Source organism: Miscanthus floridulus, chromosome 9 (assembly GCF_019320115.1).
Source record: "Miscanthus floridulus cultivar M001 chromosome 9, ASM1932011v1, whole genome shotgun sequence".
NCBI classification, from domain to species: Eukaryota; Viridiplantae; Streptophyta; class Magnoliopsida; order Poales; family Poaceae; genus Miscanthus; species Miscanthus floridulus.
Window position 1 is genome coordinate 60,468,657 of NC_089588.1, and position 19,085 is coordinate 60,487,741.

The 19,085-nt window shown below is 42.3% G+C and overlaps 1 protein-coding gene across 2 annotated transcripts; it reads left to right on the top strand.

The window, feature by feature from the left end:
- LOC136482020 (uncharacterized) lies at nucleotides 1-1,119 on the top strand. 2 transcript variants are annotated; one of them, XR_010764937.1, is made up of 3 exons: nucleotides 1-317; nucleotides 454-553; nucleotides 822-1,119. XR_010764937.1 is itself a non-coding variant. In XM_066479274.1 (2 exons), the coding sequence occupies exons 1-2, from the start codon at nucleotides 39-41 to the stop codon at nucleotides 957-959; spliced, it is 417 nt and encodes a 138-aa protein (XP_066335371.1). In that variant the 5' UTR covers nucleotides 1-38; the 3' UTR covers nucleotides 960-1,119. The 2 variants fall into 2 exon arrangements, 1 of the variants encoding a protein (XP_066335371.1); XM_066479274.1 differs by lacking the exon at nucleotides 454-553.
- Nucleotides 1,120-19,085: the final 17,966 nt, after the last annotated feature.

Below are 19,085 nucleotides of genomic sequence, written 5' to 3' on the forward strand. Positions count from 1 at the left end.
ACCTGCGTGCTGTTGGGCCGTCTTGGCAACCAGGCCTAATGGCCCATCCCATCGCGCAGCCCAGAGGCCTTAGGGCAAGCCGGAAGCCAGGGGACGGGGGCAAGCGGCTCGACAGCGCCTCCGCTCTCCGCCTCCGCATGCCCGCGCCGCTCCCTCCGGCCCTCCATGGCTCCACGCACTACTCTCCGCCTCTGGCCCTCCGCGCCTCCACTCCAAGCGACCGCGCCACGAACCTCCGCCTCCGCAGCTCCGCTGACCGCCCCGCCGCTGCGCCCAAGCCGCCGAGCGGCCGGACTGCCGGTGTTGTCGGCCTTGAGGTATTGTGGATTTGTGGTATTGCCATTAATCCATTGCAAATTGGTGGCTTGATTAGTTGTTTAACCTTATTAATCATAGCAATTCCCTCATTTATCACTTACTCATTAGTCATTACTAAATTTATTTTAATTGCAGGTTGTTTATGCTTTTTTATCATTTGATTTGATGTGTGAACATGGTTAATTATCTACACTATGGAACAAAAATTCTGCTTATGTCCTTTTCATGTGAAAAGGTGATCATTTTCAAACTTCTGCGGTACCATTTGTTTGCTGAATATATTAGAATATAATTGTTATGTGATACACAGATATATATATACGATATACGTACATAGTTAGAACGATATATCGGTGAAGTTCCGTATATACAACGGTCCACCCTACCTCATTTTTCAGGCTGGCTCCGCCACTGCTTATTATCACCTGTTGTATAGGCTGATTAAGATAATTTGTTGTAAAATGAGCCTATTGCAGCCGGTTACAACCATTTTTCATATGCAGGAACATCCTCAAGGTGCTAGTACGACAGGTTGCACTCTAGCTAGGAACAGATTGCTTCCTGCCCTCGCCTGCCTTGAGATGACGTGGCAATGCGATCGATCTGATATTGAAGAAAATGAGATGACGGGGCAGTTTTAGTTACGGAGAAGGAAAATTTAGATAGCCTGATTTTACTTTTTGAGTGAGTTTTCTATTTAGATAATGGCTAAATCATGTAATTTGGCATCTCTTTTCAGATGGATTCTTGGAGTTGCTCTTAGACTTCACACTTGTATCCACTGCACTTTGATTAGTAGTACAAAGCACCATAGAATGTATTATATTATATTTTCTTATACAAGTGACAGTAAAGCTACATTTTCTCAACTTCTCGCAAAATACTGGTGATTCATGGTTAATAATGTACCATAAAGTTAAATCATTGCACATAGCCATTCAGTTCGCAAATGTTGGACACCGATTCTCAACTGCAGTAGCATTCAGTCAATCACATGACTAACGAAAGTAAAGCTCGGGTTATTATTTGTTGCGAAGGAATCAAATGGACACGCCAACAGTGGCTAAATTAATTATGTACCTGACTGATGCAATAGTGGCATCCTAGCAGGCAAGACTGCTGATCCCATTCAACTACGCCGATTTGGACCAATGAGATGTTGCAGGTTGGGCCATTGCCGGACTTGCAGCAGTGCTGCCAAGAATATAGAACCGGTGCAACTGCAGATCAGCAAGCTATTGGAGAAGACTGAATATGGTGGAGAAGACTAGGGTCGATGACCCACCTTTTGGAGAACGGGCCGAGCCACAGGAGAGGAAAGAAAGGGAGTGCGTGGAAAAGGGCAGTAAGGGCATCTTTAGTGGTGAGTCGATGCATCGAAGAAAAAGGACGGCCACGTCAGTTTTGGATGAGTCGATTTCTGAGCTAAGTGGGTCCTATGCATAAATAAACAAAACTATTACAACTGTTACTTTCTGTTGCCAAATAAAAAAACAGTTTCCTACTTACTTTTGCCCGGCCGCTCTCTCACAAGGAGTCATCAGCCGTTCGTGCTTCTTTATTTTAATCGTTTTTGACCGGCGATGAATCGACTCACGCAGGTGAATCGGTTCAATCTCTCTCATCGGATTAGTCAATTGCTCCAGTGGCATGAGTCTGACTCAGGGCCTGCCACCTCAGCCCATGAGTCGCTTTTCAGAAGCCCACTGGAGAAGCCCTAACGTTGCCGAAATCGGCCCAGGAAGGCAGGCTGTGGAACTTGAAAGAAAAATGTGAAAAGGAGAAATATTAAAAGGAGGGCTTTATGGGCTTAAGAAAAAAAAGGTTTCAGCCCAAAGCAAACACAAAAATATTTAAACATTTTAGAATTTTTGTAAACTCCTATGGAAATGTTAAATTCATTTTTTTTAATGAAAATGTTTGGATTTCTAACCTTGAAAGTAAATTTTGGGAATAATTTTTAAACTTCTTTTCAACAAAATATTAGTATTTCATTTTTAGAAATGGAATAAAACCTATACGTAACTAAACGAGCTTTTGAATTACAACTTTTACACACTGTAAGATAAAATGCAGGCAACATGAATTTAACAAAAAAGTTTATTATCTATATGCCAATGTTAATTAATTTACAATATAGTTTTCCTCCTACAGTTTGGCGTCAACTCTATTTTAATTCTAACAATTCTTTAGAAAAGTATAAAATTAAATGTTTATGGTGTTATAAAATCCATGTGAAATTGCCTCTAAAATTGAAATTTTAGAAAATTGTAAAATTCAAAGTTTGTGGTTTTTGGGCAACTCTTGGCCCAGTGGCATACCTGCTTGTTAATTTTTATAGAATTGATGTACCCGACCTTCTCATGTTTCTCGTCAGATATGTGATTCTATGTTCTACAAAGATACATCATGTCTTGAAGATCAGAAGTATAGGATGCGTTGATTACATCATAATCACTAAAACTATAGTTAGCATTAGTTCACATGTATTTAAATCAACAATAAAAAAATAAACTCACAGAACATTTTAGAAAATATTGGACTTGGAAGGTATAGGACATGATTTGTGGAGTACATTTGCAAAGATGGGCGATACACAATTAATTTCACAGTCCGCTGGCAAGCCCACCTCAACGTCATCTTCTGTGTAAACAAGAAACTACAGGCGAACGCGCGTGTAGCGTGCTGGTAAGGCCGCTCGGGTGAAGCGCCTGCCAAACGCAGGTTCGCACTGGGGAGTTTTCTTTGCAGGCTCAAGTGTGGATGGGCACAATGGTCAATGTGCCGTGCCCGTTATGCTTAGAATCTGATGATCTTTAAGTACCTCTTAGTTGCGTTTATGTTTTTAGGTATAGGTGTAGATCTATCTTGTGCACGGTGTCTGTGCGTTTGCGTGTGTGTGGTGTGTGGTGTGAGTTTGTGTTCAAGTTCAGATACTACAACTTATACTTGAAGTATTGAGGCATTCAACAAAAATAAGAAATTACAGAGGCGAGCAATGACACTGCCTATGAAGTTGCCATTTGGAGAGGCAGGTGGCCAGTTGCTTAAAATGTCCGTCTCTACAAATAATAAATTGATTAAAACATTCAAATAAAGGCTGCCTCGCCATGATACTCGCTGCTGCCTCACCACCCTTAGGTGAGTGTTGGTATTTTTAAACGCACATAGATAAATCCGCAAGCGTACGGATACCGTTGTAGCTTTTACACGGAAGTATTCCAGCGTATCGTATTTATCCATAGAAAAACAATGGTTAAAGGAGTCGATAGTTCACCATCATGTATCTACTAACTAGTATACCAACTAAACTAAAGTGAGAGTAAGTGATGATAATGATAAGAGTTATGAATAATAACACACATATAAGAGAATTACATGGTAAAAAATGAGCTGTCTAGCTAAGTTGAGAGGACAACGGGTGAGTTCAAGGTTTCTAAATACTTCTCTATTACTTTGGTTCTATAGGGTATAACTAATTCATGGGTAGATATAACGATCATACACAATAAAACTTTGGAGCAACAGTACCTTTCCAACTCACGAGGGGGGTGAGAAAGTGTAGTTGGGGGAAGGCTGCCTAAAGCTCCATGAACATCAATCCTAACGTGGTGGATTACAATGGCCTGATAAAACTGTCACCCCTGGGGCTACCACAACTAACCATAGGATTGAGCGCAATCTTAGGTAACCTATAGTCTAGACACCATGTCTATACTACGGATTACTACTCTAGTCACATGTGCTAACTAAAGCACTCGAATGCGAGCGGAGATCCCATGTTAAGGTTTGATAACTATACTAATCATACACATGAAAGGCATAAAAGTAGATAGAGAAGATAACTATATTAAAGCATAAGTCTTGCAAAGGTGAGATACAAAGATATACCCGACCTCCGAAGATTTCTCCAGAATCTGAGCATGGCTCAACTCTCCCTAACTCTCAACTAGAGATATTCTACTTGTACATCTTGAGAGCTTTGTGGAGATTTCTCACTTGTGGTGTATCTTGATCTGAATGAGAGATGGCCTCCTGGAGGGGTAGGGGCACCTTATATAGGGGAGATGGAGTAGGGGGCAAGGCATTGTCATGTCATCGATCCGCGTCAACTCCCTCGATTATCATTGGATGAACCGACTTAAAACCGTCTTAAAATTAATGGTGTGGATTTTGGAAACACATACCAGGCGGCGAAAAGTGAATGGGCTCTAGAGTGGGCTGGGCGGCCTCCCAAATGGGCCGGCCGGCCCACCACTTTGGTAAATGGGCCTCCCCTTCGTGTGGTGGTCTTTGGACTCCGTCTTGAGTTGTCTTTTGCAGTTTTCGCGAGTTGAATCACTTGTTGTTGTTGTTGTTTGGCTTGTTTGGAGTGTAGACAGTGGTCCCGGGGCTGTTTTCTAAATAAATTCTCCTGCATACAAATATTCACCAAAACTTATGGAATCCATTAGTTTAAACCCCTAGACATATGTTTGATGATGGAATTAAACATATATATAGGATATGTTGACGGTTTATGATTGACACTAACAACCGTTAACCATGAGGAGATGAGCTGTTGTTCCATTGGTTCAAGACTTCGGGTACCCGAGATGCATAAAGTCGAACAAGCTACAAAAATTGTTACTGGAAACCAAGACCAATCTCAGAAAAGAAAAACCAGTCTAAAAACTGAACACCGGAGTTAGAAAAAAAACACCAAAGAATCAATACTTTGGTCTCAATTTGGTTTTCTCGGTCACCTCCTCTGGCCGCGGTGCTCGCTGCTGCCTTGCCGGCGAGCTCGGTGCTGCACTACCTGAACCCTTATCCATCGCCGCTCACGCATGCTCTCCAGCTCCCTTGTGCAGCAATTATAACGTAACTGCAAAATACATATTGACGTTATACAGAGTCTTGCACAATGTCATGGAGTTCATTCAGCATACACCCAGCGGCGGATCCAGGAAATATTTCAGGGGGGGCTGAACAACACTGCTGCTCGATCTTAAGTCTCAACCCCCCCTACACTATAGAACTTTGCCTAAAAATTCATAGGGGCTCTACAGGAGGTTCCACTGTTCTGGTATGGGTATAGGGGGCTTGAGCCCCCCCCCCCCCCCCCCGCCCCACCGTTGGATCCGCCCCTGCATACACCACAAACAGGCATAGAAGTTAGAATCATCCAAACAGTCACAACAGATCACAAGCAGATAGGCAGTGGAAACTTAACATTTTAGGACCTACCAGATACTCTAGTAAATCTAGATCGAAGTACTCCAATACATACGTATTAGAATTGGACACAGTATTCATCATCGCTAGATATGAATTGTCCTAACTCATATGAGTATGCATAAATATATCATAACTTTAATTTTCGTAACATATGTCTGTTAGTAGAGTTAAAATATCAAGTTCGAGCCCTCATCGCGTATTGCACTGGTATATACGTATAGCTTGTAGACATATTTATATTATTTATTTAAATATTACTCACAAATATATTATAATTTTATTTTTCATAACATCCATTTTTTGGTAGACTTAAAATATTGAGTTCTAGCCTGCATCACAGATTGTACTGCTATATACGTACAACTTAGAGACATATTTATTATTTAGATTGAAATTGCATTGGATAATAAACCGCACAAAATTTCCATTCGTGGTTTGATTAGATGACCAATGACTCATGTAGGTTCTAAAAAAATAAGATTTGTTTCTAATCAAAACTACAACAATAATTTAGTGGTGAGAATATTTGTTTATATTTATTATTGAAACTTCACTGGTTCAGAGACCTGCAATTTTATAGTTATTATTTATTTTTGGTATTTTATTATAAAAAGGAAAAAAACCAAGACCACCTTGTGGAGGAAAAAGCAAACAGAAAAACAACAGAGGATCACCTAAAAAGGATAACAGAAAAATAAAAGATGAAAAAGCACAAAAAAATTGAAAAACATCGGACTAGAGTCAACAGAAACGCGGATGCAGATTGAGCTAAACAAGTAAACATCTCCCCACGAAGCTAAATAGGAAATCGAAGCTAAATGCGAATGTTGCATTTCCAGCTAGACACGAAACAGAAACTCTAGGATATAGAAACACGGATGCGGGATAAACACGAAACTGAAACGTGGACGACGCCACAGAGCAGAACAAAAGCGAAGTAAAACCTGGACATCATACATGGCAGACCAGAACAGAAATCTTAGACACGGAAATTCGGCTTTTTAATATTGGTTATAGATATAAAAGATATGCGTAGTCCAAGTCTTGGCATATTCAACTCAAAACACCTAACCACAAATAAAAAAAACATAATTACTAAAATAAGATAAATTCAAAGAAATCTGCTCCCATGAATAAAAAACAAGATAGAATCATATCTTATGAGATGTACTACACCATTACAGCAACCATTTTCCCAATAAAAAAAGATTAAAAACAACGTAGAAAGACCATACCCACCTGGAACTGCACCACTAACCTCGAACTCACAACTAACAGTACATAACAAAAAGAATAGACCCACAAAAAGGCCCATCACAAGTAGCAAAGAAAGCCAAACCAAATGATCACGCCTATAGCCAATCTCAGACATGCTAAAATCAAAGAATTCTTCTAAATTCAAAGAATTCTACTCCCACACATAGAAGACAAAAGCTCTAATCAAGTAACAACACAATCTCAAAAAAATACGAACAAAGAATATATCACATAACACCTTCTGCAATATGAAAAAAATACTAAGCAAAACCTGACATCAACAGAGCACTACATTCATTACACATTCAAATATGAAAATCAAATCAGACCTGCAACAGGGCACCTGCAACTCAACAATTAAATACATCCTACGTGGCATCAACTAATGCCCAGGTAACTCATCTACCTAATGACTACCTACAGGGCATCAACGTACTAATATCCAGGTAAAAGTAAAAAACAAGTAATCGAACAAACTCACAAAAAAAGAAACATCTAAGATTGATTCATAGAAACCTACAATAAAAACCACTTCAGTAATCAGTCAACTAAACCTCACCATAGGACTACCAACATCCAAAACGATAAAACATCAACCAACATAAGATTTTAAAACTAATACCGCTGAAAAACTAATATCAATGCTAAATTAAACAAACAATGGTAGAATAGTAGCCTCCCTAAAAGAAGAGAATATGCATAGCTTCGTCAATGAATGAACAATTGATGTATTTCAAAACATAAAGACATGTCACCTATACCACAACAAGCAAATAATCAACTGATGCAGCAACAACAAAGTATATAAATATCATGAGGACATATTTAAGTTGACAGGGCCATATCACTGCAGCATATATAGACAGGAGGTGCAAACCCAATAGAAACATTCTAGCTACACCACTACCTTATCAATCAAGACCTAACTAGAGCATTTTAGAAACAAAGATAAGAAAATAGCATCCTATAAGTTAGACAATATCATGCTCAATATAGATGTATACTTAAAAGGTTGCAACATAAATAAACCACATTTAGAAGAATATTAACAACATAAGTCGTCATTCAGTAACAATATCATAATGTGACCATCTAACAACTACTAATATTAGAATTCGATCACTATCAATAGAGCAACAAACACATATAGCACGTAGAGCAACTCTACAAGAGCTAGCAGTTGGGTTATATGCGGTTGCGTGGATTGGCCAGAGCGCACGAAACTGTGGAAGATATTGAGGTCCACGCACATCCAAAATCATGGTGACGTGGCAGAATAGAGATAGAATAGATGTAGGGCAGTCAGATTGCGATGCATGCAATGCAACTACAGGGAGGCACTAGCTTTTGGTTGTTGCTAGGGCACAAGTGTGCATTGATGATTATCATAGCCAAATCATAAAACATCACACAGCATAAAAGCTCACTCTCTCTGCACCTTTTGGATGAAGATGAATGCCACTATCTACGCTCTGCAAATGTCTTTTCACAAGATATGGAAAAACATAAGCATCCAAATAACTAGAAAACCTAAGCATACTACACACCACATTTCTAATTCAAGAACAACTAGACACCAACTCATGATTTTGTCAAAAAAAAACCAGTGGCACATATATCAAAGGATGAGGCCATCTATTGGATTAGGCATTCTGAACAGCAGAGAGGGGAGAGTGGAGTGGAGAAGAGAGGTGGTGGCTAGGGTTTGCAAATGAGAGTGGAGGGAGTGAGCCCCTTTGCCCTCATGCTCTTGGCACAATATATAGGCAACAATAATTTACATGCGCCCACTTGGTGGGGGAGGATTTGATAAGCTACTACACTAACTCCTATTGGGTTTCTTCTAGGGGGAGAATGGGGACATATATCATATGGGCTCACCCAACAGTAGCCCCTCAGCTACTAGGTTATGGCTAGTACTATATGACCTAGTAGATGCTCATACAAGAAGAGGCATAATACAACTTAAACCTTAGTTGTGAGGATCGTTCTTCATAACCTACATGTGTGTGACTCACTATAAACTCCATCCCAAAAACCCTATGGGAAAAGCCATGGAAAAAAGAGCATGCACACGACTCTACTAGCCTATATATATGTTCTAATTCCAGAGGCTTCTAGCTCTAAGTGCCTTGACTTCCTGATGTCTTTGTCTTTCGGCTTCAACTCTTTTCGTCGCATCTATGACATGGTTTGTCGGCTTTGCTTGGTGTGCAGGTCTTCACCTTTAGGACCTTATTGATGCGCAAGTCTTTGTCTCTGAGGCCTTCATCTTTGTTATCTTCTCAGTATGCAGGCCTTCATCTCAAAGGCCTTCGTCATCGGTATCTTCTCAGCGCGCAGGGCTTCGTCTCTGGGACTTCGCTGGAAGCTTTGCTTTGATGACATGTCATGGTTGAAGTAGTCGATGTAGTCATAGTCGAAGGTTAATGTGAGGCCTCCAAATCTTCTCTCATGAGCACCGAGAAAAATTGTCAGCCTCCGGAGTGGCTGGCCCTCTGGTATGGTCCCCTAGCCCCTCTTGGCCGGTGCTTGTGACTGAATCCTCAATCATGCTTGGTGTAGTCATGGCAGTGGAAGTAGATGTCCAGACCAAAGTTGTTGATGAGCCCCTCGAGTCAAAGTGGCTAACAAAGGTGTAGCAGACCTTGGTGTTGATGTAGCCCTTCAAGCTCGGCAATGGAGGTGAGTAATCGTAGGCGTCGATGCCGAAGGTGTCGATGAGGGCTCTCATGTCATTGTAGTGGGGTGAATATGGTGGTGGAGCCCCTCTTGTCGAATGAACACAGCAGCGAAGACCGTTGAGGCGACGAAACATGACTCGAGCGGTCAAATCTAGATGGCTGGCGGGTGGCGAACTTGCTAGGCCCCGCACTCGTCTGGAATCTTGACGGCCCTCATGTCTCTACCTCCGCCTCCACCTCAGCCTCCATGTCAATAGGGAGAACTATTAGTGCTGCCCCAAATCGAGGCCACGCCGGTGTCGACGGAGCTTCCACTTCCACGTCGACAAGGGACACTAGTTGCACTGGCATCGATGAAGCTTCTGCCTCCATGTCAATAGGAGAGAACAACTAGTGCCGCCCCAAATGGAGGCCGCGCCGGCATCGCCACTCGCTTCCACCTCCACCTCTAAGGAGATGAAATGAACGTAGAGTAGGGACTTGGGAGAAAGGGAAAAGAAATGGTTGGTACTATTTTGAATTTTTTTAAACGACCGACACAGTGCAATACATTTCTGATTTAGAGGGTGAGCGTGACAAAAGCAAACGTATGGTGGTGGACTGAATGGGAGGCAGCTACCGAAAATAGGAAGCGCGCATCGCTAGCCTGCGAGGCGCAGGCGCGCTGAATAAAAGTTTCTTCCAACTTTGTGCCATCTGTTTGAGATCAGCAAATAAATGCTGACGTTTAGATACATCAATTTTGCAATTCACTACTACAAAAAGCATTTTTAGGGGCGGCTGGTAACCCTTTGTAGGGGCGGTTTGGCCAGCCGCCCCTACCGAACCGTCTCTACAAATCATGCATTTGTAGGGGTGGTTCCCAGACCGCCCCTACAAATCGATTTGTAGGGGCGGCTGGTATTACGAACCGCCCCTACAAATCGATTTGTAGGGGTGGCTCAATCACCAACCACCCCTACAAATCGATTTGTAGGGGCGGCTGTAGTGCCAGCCGCCTCTATAATACCTATTTGTAGGGGTGGTTCAATCTAGAACCGCCCCTACAGTACGTTTTCTCGCCAAAAAATTCAAATTTACAATTCAAATTCGACCAGAACGGTTTGTTTCCGCGTATTCCATCCAGCGTTCGCGTTGCCGAATGCCCCGCGACCAACATTCTGAACTGCGTTCGCGTTGCCGAACGCCCCACGACCAACGTTCCGAACGCGACTACAAGCACAATAGTATTATATAAACTACAATTACAAGTCCAATTCGTAAGGATATATACAATCCATCATTTAATATACAAATTCCATAAATATTGTTATCAACATCCTAGAGCTAGCCTTTCAGTCTCACGAAGGTGTTGGTACTGAGGATTTCTACCTAAGTCAGACTCTCGGTCATGGTAGGCGCCTTTGACGTGTACAATCTGGTCCAATATGAAGTTGCAAAGGTCGCCGACGAGCTCTAAGAGTTGGTCATCCTTGTATGGGTCTTTTTCATTCCTTTCTCTTCTCTCCACTACAAGAGAACAAGTTTCGGTTTAGTATTTCATACCATGTACGAAGTTTTTATACTACTGATGAAGAGGTTCAAACTTACCCTTAAGGGGTGTCTCCTGTAGGCACTGGTGTTACTCATCATAGAACATATATAGTATCCACAATGTACACTCCCAGGCCTCTGCTTGGGGCACTGTGTGTTTTGCATATGAAAATGTTAGGTAATGCTTTTGACAGCCATGTAACGGAGTACTGAAGAAGTAAGTTACACTTACCGCACATAGTGTTTTTATAGCCAGCTTTTCCTTCCTCGCTGGATCATGCCTTCCGTGATGATGAGTGACATAGAACCTAAATGCCATGTTCGAATTATTTTAGCAAATACAACTTGTTAGTATCCATAAGTGAACGTTACAAGTATGTATACAAACATATAAGCTAATGAGGATTGTCGATATGTATACGTCTTGAGAATCGATATGAAGTCTTTGTATGTCACCGGGTCCTTATCTATTGAATCAAAGACCCATGCCATGCTCCTCCCGACATCGACGGCTATACAAATCCAGTGGTTGCTGCATGGATTTAATCATAGAACTAGATAAGCTCTTTTGCATCGAATCAAATATATCGAACAAAGCTTTAAGTATATAGTTGAACTTACTCGAAGTTGTATGGTAGCCATATAGTAGAGTGTTGTTGTAGATTTTTGAAAGCCAGAGCATTGTATGCCGCAACCTTAAGGGACTCTTCCTTTAGTTTCACCATACGGATGCGCTCTTTCTCCCAAAGAGTCTTTGCAGCAGCTAGCTCTTTGGCATCCAGTGTCCACTGTTTGGGGTAATTAAAATTTGGTTGGGCTATAGCTTGAGGGTCTACATACCCGACTTTTAGACTTGGTATTTGTTTGACAATGTGCACTTGCATTCTACAAATCACAGCGTTGGTTAGTTACAACAAAATTCAAAGATTACATTCATATCATATCGGGAGGACAAGGACTTACAAGCACCACGTGCGAATTAGATTCATCTCCATTTCTCCCAGGTGAAAGCATGTGTGCATGTCATTGAAGTCAAAGACAATTTTCCTGGCTGGGCTTCCAAATGTGCCGGTGGGGAAGCATGCTTGTACGAGATCTATGCTCGTTGGGAGAACACGCAAGTACCAATCATGGAACCTTCTCATTCCAAGTGGTAGGCGCTGCATGCCCAGTTTGGTATGAAGGGCTTGCCTCTTTCATATGTTTTCGGGCAATCCTTTGACCATTTGATGTCATTAACATTTGGATACTGCTTTGCAATTTGGTGGAGTTTGCTAGTTACGGCCTCCTCAGAACCCCATGATGGGACTTGTTTAACTTGGTTCTCAGGCTTGAACTGGTCATGTGAATACCACTTGGACACTGACGAGACGTCTTTCACCGGAACATAAACTGGCCTTATGTTGATTGGAATCTTCTTTCGAAGTTCCCATTCAGGCACGTCCTCGTCTTCTTGTGCATCACCTTCTTCAGGAGGCACTCGTTGTTCATGTATCGGCTATGCTTGTTGAGAAGACTATGGCATCTCATCATGCACTTGCTTGGTACAAGCTGGAGAAGGTTGTGGCATCTCATCAGGCACATGCTCGCTAGGAGGCGGGGAAGAATGTGGCATCTCAGGTACATGGTGGTCAAGAGACGGTGAAAATATCTCACCAACCACAACAACTCGCTCCAAATTTGGGAGAGGGGGAGGCGGCGAAGAAGCAGTCAATATAATGTCCCGTTTGTGCCAGAGGATGAACTGCCCAATAACGTCTCCGAGTAACACCAGCCCCTCGGGAGTTGTGTAGTTTATCCTCCACTGCATGAACTCGGGCTTCACGGTATGCACCTCGACCCTAGTGTAGTCCAGCGGTATCTTATTATTGTGGTGTAAGCCACCGGGAGGATGTGCCACACCCGTTGCCACCTCCATCATAGTATTTTGTCGGTCACTGAGAAACACCAAGGTGCAACTAGTTGGTTCCCATATGCGATCGACGGGGGTTGTGGCTGCAGTGGAACCTTGGCTGCTAGGAACTTTCGGAGGGCTGCCAACTAATGCCAGTTCTCCCGACGGCGTCACTAATATCCGTGGCTCCGTAGACAGTCCTTGCTCCTCCAGCGCCTTCGCAACTAGAGCCTTCACTTGGAGCTCAAGACTAGTCTCCCGGTCTCGGCCATGTTTCTTGTACATGTGCATGTCTTCAAATCCTTGCTTCCAGGTCGTCCTTTTCCCTAGCCCCTGGTGCGGCCTATGTGCTCCTTGTTTCCTAAGCCAAGGCTAAGCTCGTCCCTCTCTCTGGAAGGATTGAAGGCATCATGATTCTTCTCTATGGATGTTGCATCTGCTCTCCTTTCCTCTACTCCGTCTTGTCCAGCGAGATGTCGCGGACGTCGACGTCGTCTTTTCCGAGTTTTAGGAGGGACCTGTATATATGATAGGTCAAAGTGTTAGCAGAGGTAACACAGCCAAAGCTTTAGCAAAATTTACAAGCTAGGGCTTTTTCCCTACCTCCTTGTTCGGGTCAAAGTCCTTGTCCAAATCTTCCTCCATTGGCCTCCTTCTGGCTTCATGTGGGAAAGGATCCTTAGGACTTACATATCCCTCTTCTGAGTCATCATCAGCATCATCCTCTTCTTCTTCGCCTTCAGCAGCCTCTCCTTCGGGGCCTTCCTCCTCGTCACACTGCTCCTGAGTAAGCATCACTTCTAGATCATTTTGTACCTCCTTATTGAACTGTTCTTGAGTAAGCTGGTCCTCTAGTGCTTGCTCCTCAAGGGTTGGCTGCTCATCATGCTCGGGGCATCGGGCTGCACTATCTGGTGTCCGCGACATTATTTCGCGCTTTGTTCTAATAGATGCAAGAAAGTGTGCTTTAGGTACGCGAGAAGGTATAAGAAATCAAAAAGGTCTATAAACCAAAGTAGTCCTATAAAACAACAATATATAAAAAAATGAGAAGTAGCAGTGGTAGAGGCCTCAGAAACATGTCAAACATCATCTGATCTTGAACTTGGAGCATCAAGGCATCATTATAGAGAAGAGAGGAGAAGGTAATGTAGGGGGCGGCTGCTAATGATGCCAAGTTCCTCACAAGTTCTTGATCATCAGCTCATATTCCATATAATATATGGACTTGGACGATTTCATCATCGACAAAACAAAGGAGAGGAGAGGAGAGGGGAGATTTGGCAAAAAAAAGCAGGTGCTGCTTCCAAAACATAGAGGATAGGAAAGGTGGCAACAAATAGAGGAGAGGGGAGATTTGGCAAAAAAAAGCAGGTGCTGCTTCCCAGAAAAAGCAACATGACAATGTAAGAACATCATATGCTTAATATCTTCCGAACCTGATAAGCAGATCGGACAATCAGAAGTAGTAGACAGTAGTAGTAGGGAAGTAGTAGAAGTAGCAAAAAAAGCAACAGCTGCTTAGGAGAGGAGAGGAGTAGAGTGGAGTAGAGGAGAGTAGTAGTAGAAGAGGAGTACAGAGAAGACAGCAAGTACAGAGAAGATTAGTAGCCACCGGCCACAATAATATAAACAAACAAGTGCAAGGCTGCAAGCATACAAATGACAATGTAAGAAGAATAATATAAATGCAAGGATTATTTCTACTCAGCAGACATTTATTCCCAAAAAGATGAAACTGGATGAATCGAAGTCCCACTAATTAAACAAACAAGTGCAAGGCTGCAAGCATACAACGAAAGAACAGCTAGGATTAATGAGCTAATGAGCTATTGCAAATGGCAGGAAACGAGTACCAACAGTTCACAGATGGGAAATAATACTATTAAGAATGTATAGAAACATCATTGCAAAGTGCCTTAGGTCTCAATTAATAACCCAAGTTCTCATCAAAGCTACTAATCAGTCCATAGATACCATTAGGAAATAGTGCTAATTAGACAGGGAGGATGCACTAAGGGGGTGTACTGATTATTAGCTAGCAAAAATTGCAGACAACAATCGTAAGTAAGGTGCGGCTGCCGCACCTAAGGGTGCTCCTCCTATGCCTAAAAATCTAACATCATTGACCTAAGGCACTTTGCTCAGTGTGAATCAAAATGGGCATGAACATCATGTATAGTTCCCATTACTCTAGGCACTTTGCTCAGCGTGTAAAAATTGAAATAGCCATCATCATGTCCAAGATAAGCATTAACAGCTTCTACAATTGGAAGCCTGTTTCAATTTTGAGCAGCAAGCAGAGCGGAGCAGTGGTGGATTCAAATTGGGGCATCCAATTGTACAAGCATGCCCAGTTGTACAAGCATGCCCAGGAGTAGTAAGAGGAGGAGGAGTAGGAGTAGTAAGAGCAGTGGAGTAGTAGTAAGAGTAGTAGTGTAAGAGTAGTGAAGTAGTAGTAAGAGTAAGAGTATAAAGTAGTAGCAAGGACAACTTAAGTATTAGTTAAGTAGTAGTATAGAGTATCAGCAGCAGTTAAGTAGTACAAAGTAGTAGTAGTAGTAGTAGTAGTAGTATAGAGCAGTGGCAGTAGTTATGTAGTAGTAAGAGAAGTAGTAGGCACATATCCAGTTAACTTTGTAGTAGTAGAGTAGTATAGAGAGTAGTACGAGTAAGAGTACAGACAATAGCATCAAAGCAAATACAGTGTATGTATAATACGAGAAGAAGCTGATGCAAGTGTGCAGGCAACTGGAGGAAGAAGCTGCAAGTCTACCGAGAAGTGTTGATGTTGCATCAAGAAACAGCCATGAAAAAGAACCAAAAAGACAGAGAAAGAGTGGTAACATAGAAGGACTGATGGAGATATCTTATTCATGTAACTTGCTACTGGCAACCTGCTGGTACATAGCTAGGGTAGTTTACCAAGAATTGTTTAGTCGACTAACAGTAGTTAGCTTGGAGCTTTAGGCCGAGATACGGCAACATATGACTTCTTAATCTAATGCTATTTTTCTATAATGTGCCAGTAATCCATTAAGTTTGTTTATAACTTATTAAAAGCAGCCATTGTTGTTATTACATTACTATGGAGAATAGAAGATTGACTCTATTAGTATCACAAACATAATTTCAATTCCAGTGCTTATTTCACCTCGACCACACAAAAGGATTGACTATTAATTTGCACCGTTCAAATATAAGTGTTTAAGCTTTTACATTTCTACTTGTTGCACAGTTCAAATATAAGTGTTTATGTCGGAGTGTAGCTAATGTAATATACTATTTTGTGAACTCTTCAAGTCTGACCTTAATATGAACGGCAAATGCCACTAAAAAAGACTTGCATATTTAAATAGTTGAAGCGAAACTATTGTAATATGGATGACAGGGTCTCAATCCCTGCCATATCCGAGCACAAGGTTTGAAATGAGGGATAGAGAGGAGCAAAGGATTTATCTCTCACAGTTACAGAGTGGCATGTGCTAAAAGTAGTAATACAACTTTACTATCATAGTCCAGCAAGTAGCACAAGTTTTCATAAAAAAATACAGTCAAGCCAGCATGCTAGAACAATGCAAGAACCTACCACAAATCATATTATGTCATACTGCAAATAAGAAATAACATGTGTACTTGCTGATAAAAAACAAATAATTAAGTTTTACTATAGTATATAATCCAGGAAGTCAGAACAGATCATTAAAGAAATAATTCTGTACTCAAGCAGTATGCTAGAATAATTCAGCGATAATCCAGTGGATAGTCAAAATGCACAGATCAGGGATAGTCCAGGAGACAGCCACCACCCGCAACATTGCAAATATCATCATCATAACTAGCATGCAGCATACCTTCGTCACCGGTGGGCTCATCTCCTCCAGCAGATCAAGATGTGGCGGGGACTAGTGGAGGCTGGAGACGAGGTGTCGGCAACGCGCACAGGTTGAAGACGGCCGTCAACCACCGCGTGAAATAGAGCTGTAGCAGGTCCTGGGGTGGGCGACCTGCACAGGGGAAACTCCCCGCACAGGGCTGTCCTGGGGCGGCCGGCCGGCGGGGGCCAACCACCGGGGAGCGGGCGGGCGTCGGCGGCGGGGTCAGAAACCCTAGGGCGGGGAGGAGCAGGCGCGCGGGTGCGGGGAAGGAGCAGGCGCGCGGGGGCGAAGATGGGGCGCGCGGGTGAGGGGAAATGGCGCGGGCCAGCGTCGGCGGGGCAGCCTGACGGCGTCGGAGGTTGAAGACGGCCGTCAACCACCGCGCGAAACAGAGCTGTAGCAGGTCCTGGGGCGGGCGACCTGCACAGGGGAAACTCCCCGCACGGGTTGTCCTGGGGCGGCCGGCCGGCGGGGGCCAACCACCGGGGAGCGGGCGGGCGTCGGCGGTGGGGTCAGAAACCCTAGGGCGGAAAGGAGCAGGCGCGCGGGGGCGGAGATGGGGCGCGCGGGTGAGGGGAACTGGCGCGGGCCGGCGTCGGCGGGGAAGGGGCGCGGGCCGGCGTCGGCGGGGCAGCCTGACGGCGTCGGAGGAGAAGAGAGCGCCCAAATGAAGACAACACCCGTGCGCCCTCGTATATATAGACAAGATGATTTGTAGGGGCGGTTTTTGATCCAGCCGCCCCTAGAAATGCATTTGTAGGGGCGGTTCCTGATCCAGCCGCCCCTACAAATGCATTTGTAGGGGCGGTTGCTGATCCAACCGCCCCTAGAAATATATTTTTATTTTTTTAAATTGCTAATTCTGTATTATAAAAATAATTGTGTATATATAAAACAATTGTGACCAAAATAAAAGTAATATAAAAACAATTGTGTATATGCACAAATATAATATTTTGTTGTATTATATATGAAGAAATATATATATAAACGATTGTAGTCAAAACAATATAGAAAACAAAAAAACAAAAATTATAAATTTGAATTTTAAAACTTCGACTACAATTTTATGACTTTAAATTAAATAAAATAAAAATATTGTAAACATAAAAGTTGTATAACTCATCGACATGTACAACTTTTATTTTGGTCATCTTGTCATGTGACTTTGTTTGAACGATTCAAATTTTGAAATTCAAATAATTTCAACTTAAAACAATATTTTGAAAGAGTAAATGATTTCAGATGAAAAACTCATGAATACCAATGTTGTACAACTCATCAATATGTATAACTTTTATTTTGATCATATTTTCATTTGACCAAATTTGAACCGTTGTAATTTTGAATTTCACTAAATGGCAACTTCAAACAAGATTTTGAAACCTTAAATGATTTCAACAATAAAAGTCGTGAACATAAAAGTTGTTGAACTCCTCACTGTCTACAACTTTTATTTTGATCACTTCTTCATGTGACAATTCAAATTTTAAATTTCAGAAAATGACAGCTTTAAACCTGATTTTCAAACACTAAATGATTTCAGCTGTAAAGGTGATGAATATAAGAGTTGTATAACTCATCAAGATCTCCTACTTTTATTTTGGTCATTTCTTCATTTCATAAAGTGTTAAGTGATTTCATAAAGTTTTAGTAGTAATAGAGTGGATGTTCAAATAGAGTCATCTGGATGTTGCAAAGGGTAGTCTCACATGCATAAAATGTAGTCTCACACACATACAAAAATATGTAGTCTTACACACGTACATAAATATATAGTCTCACACGTATGCATAAATGAAGTCTTATAAACACACACTTACACAAACACTCCACGTTCAACAACCAGCTAGCCCGCTGTAACGACTTTTCCCTTGACACATTTTCGTTCCCATGGTATTATGTCTTTGGGGAGGTTCTTTTCCACAACACTGATCTTTTTAGGAAAGTTTGTGAATAGCGGCATCTCATCGTAGTTATTGTAAGCTTCAACATCGTCCACGCCATCAACTCCAATAATGTGCTGTTTCCCGGAGGCAACCACGTGCTTTGTCTTCTTCTTCGGGGGGAGGTTACTTTATGGGTCAGACATATAGAAAACTTGTGCGACACGTGAAGCGAGCACCCAAGGGTCATCTTGGTAGCCTAGATTCTCGAGGTCCAGGACTCTTAATCCGATCTCGTTCAGTTGGTGTTGTTTGATCCAGCGGCATCGAAACAGGGCCACCGTTATATCCCTTCCATAGTCAAGTTCCCATATCTCTTCAATGATGCCAAAGTATTGGATCTTTCGCCCTAATC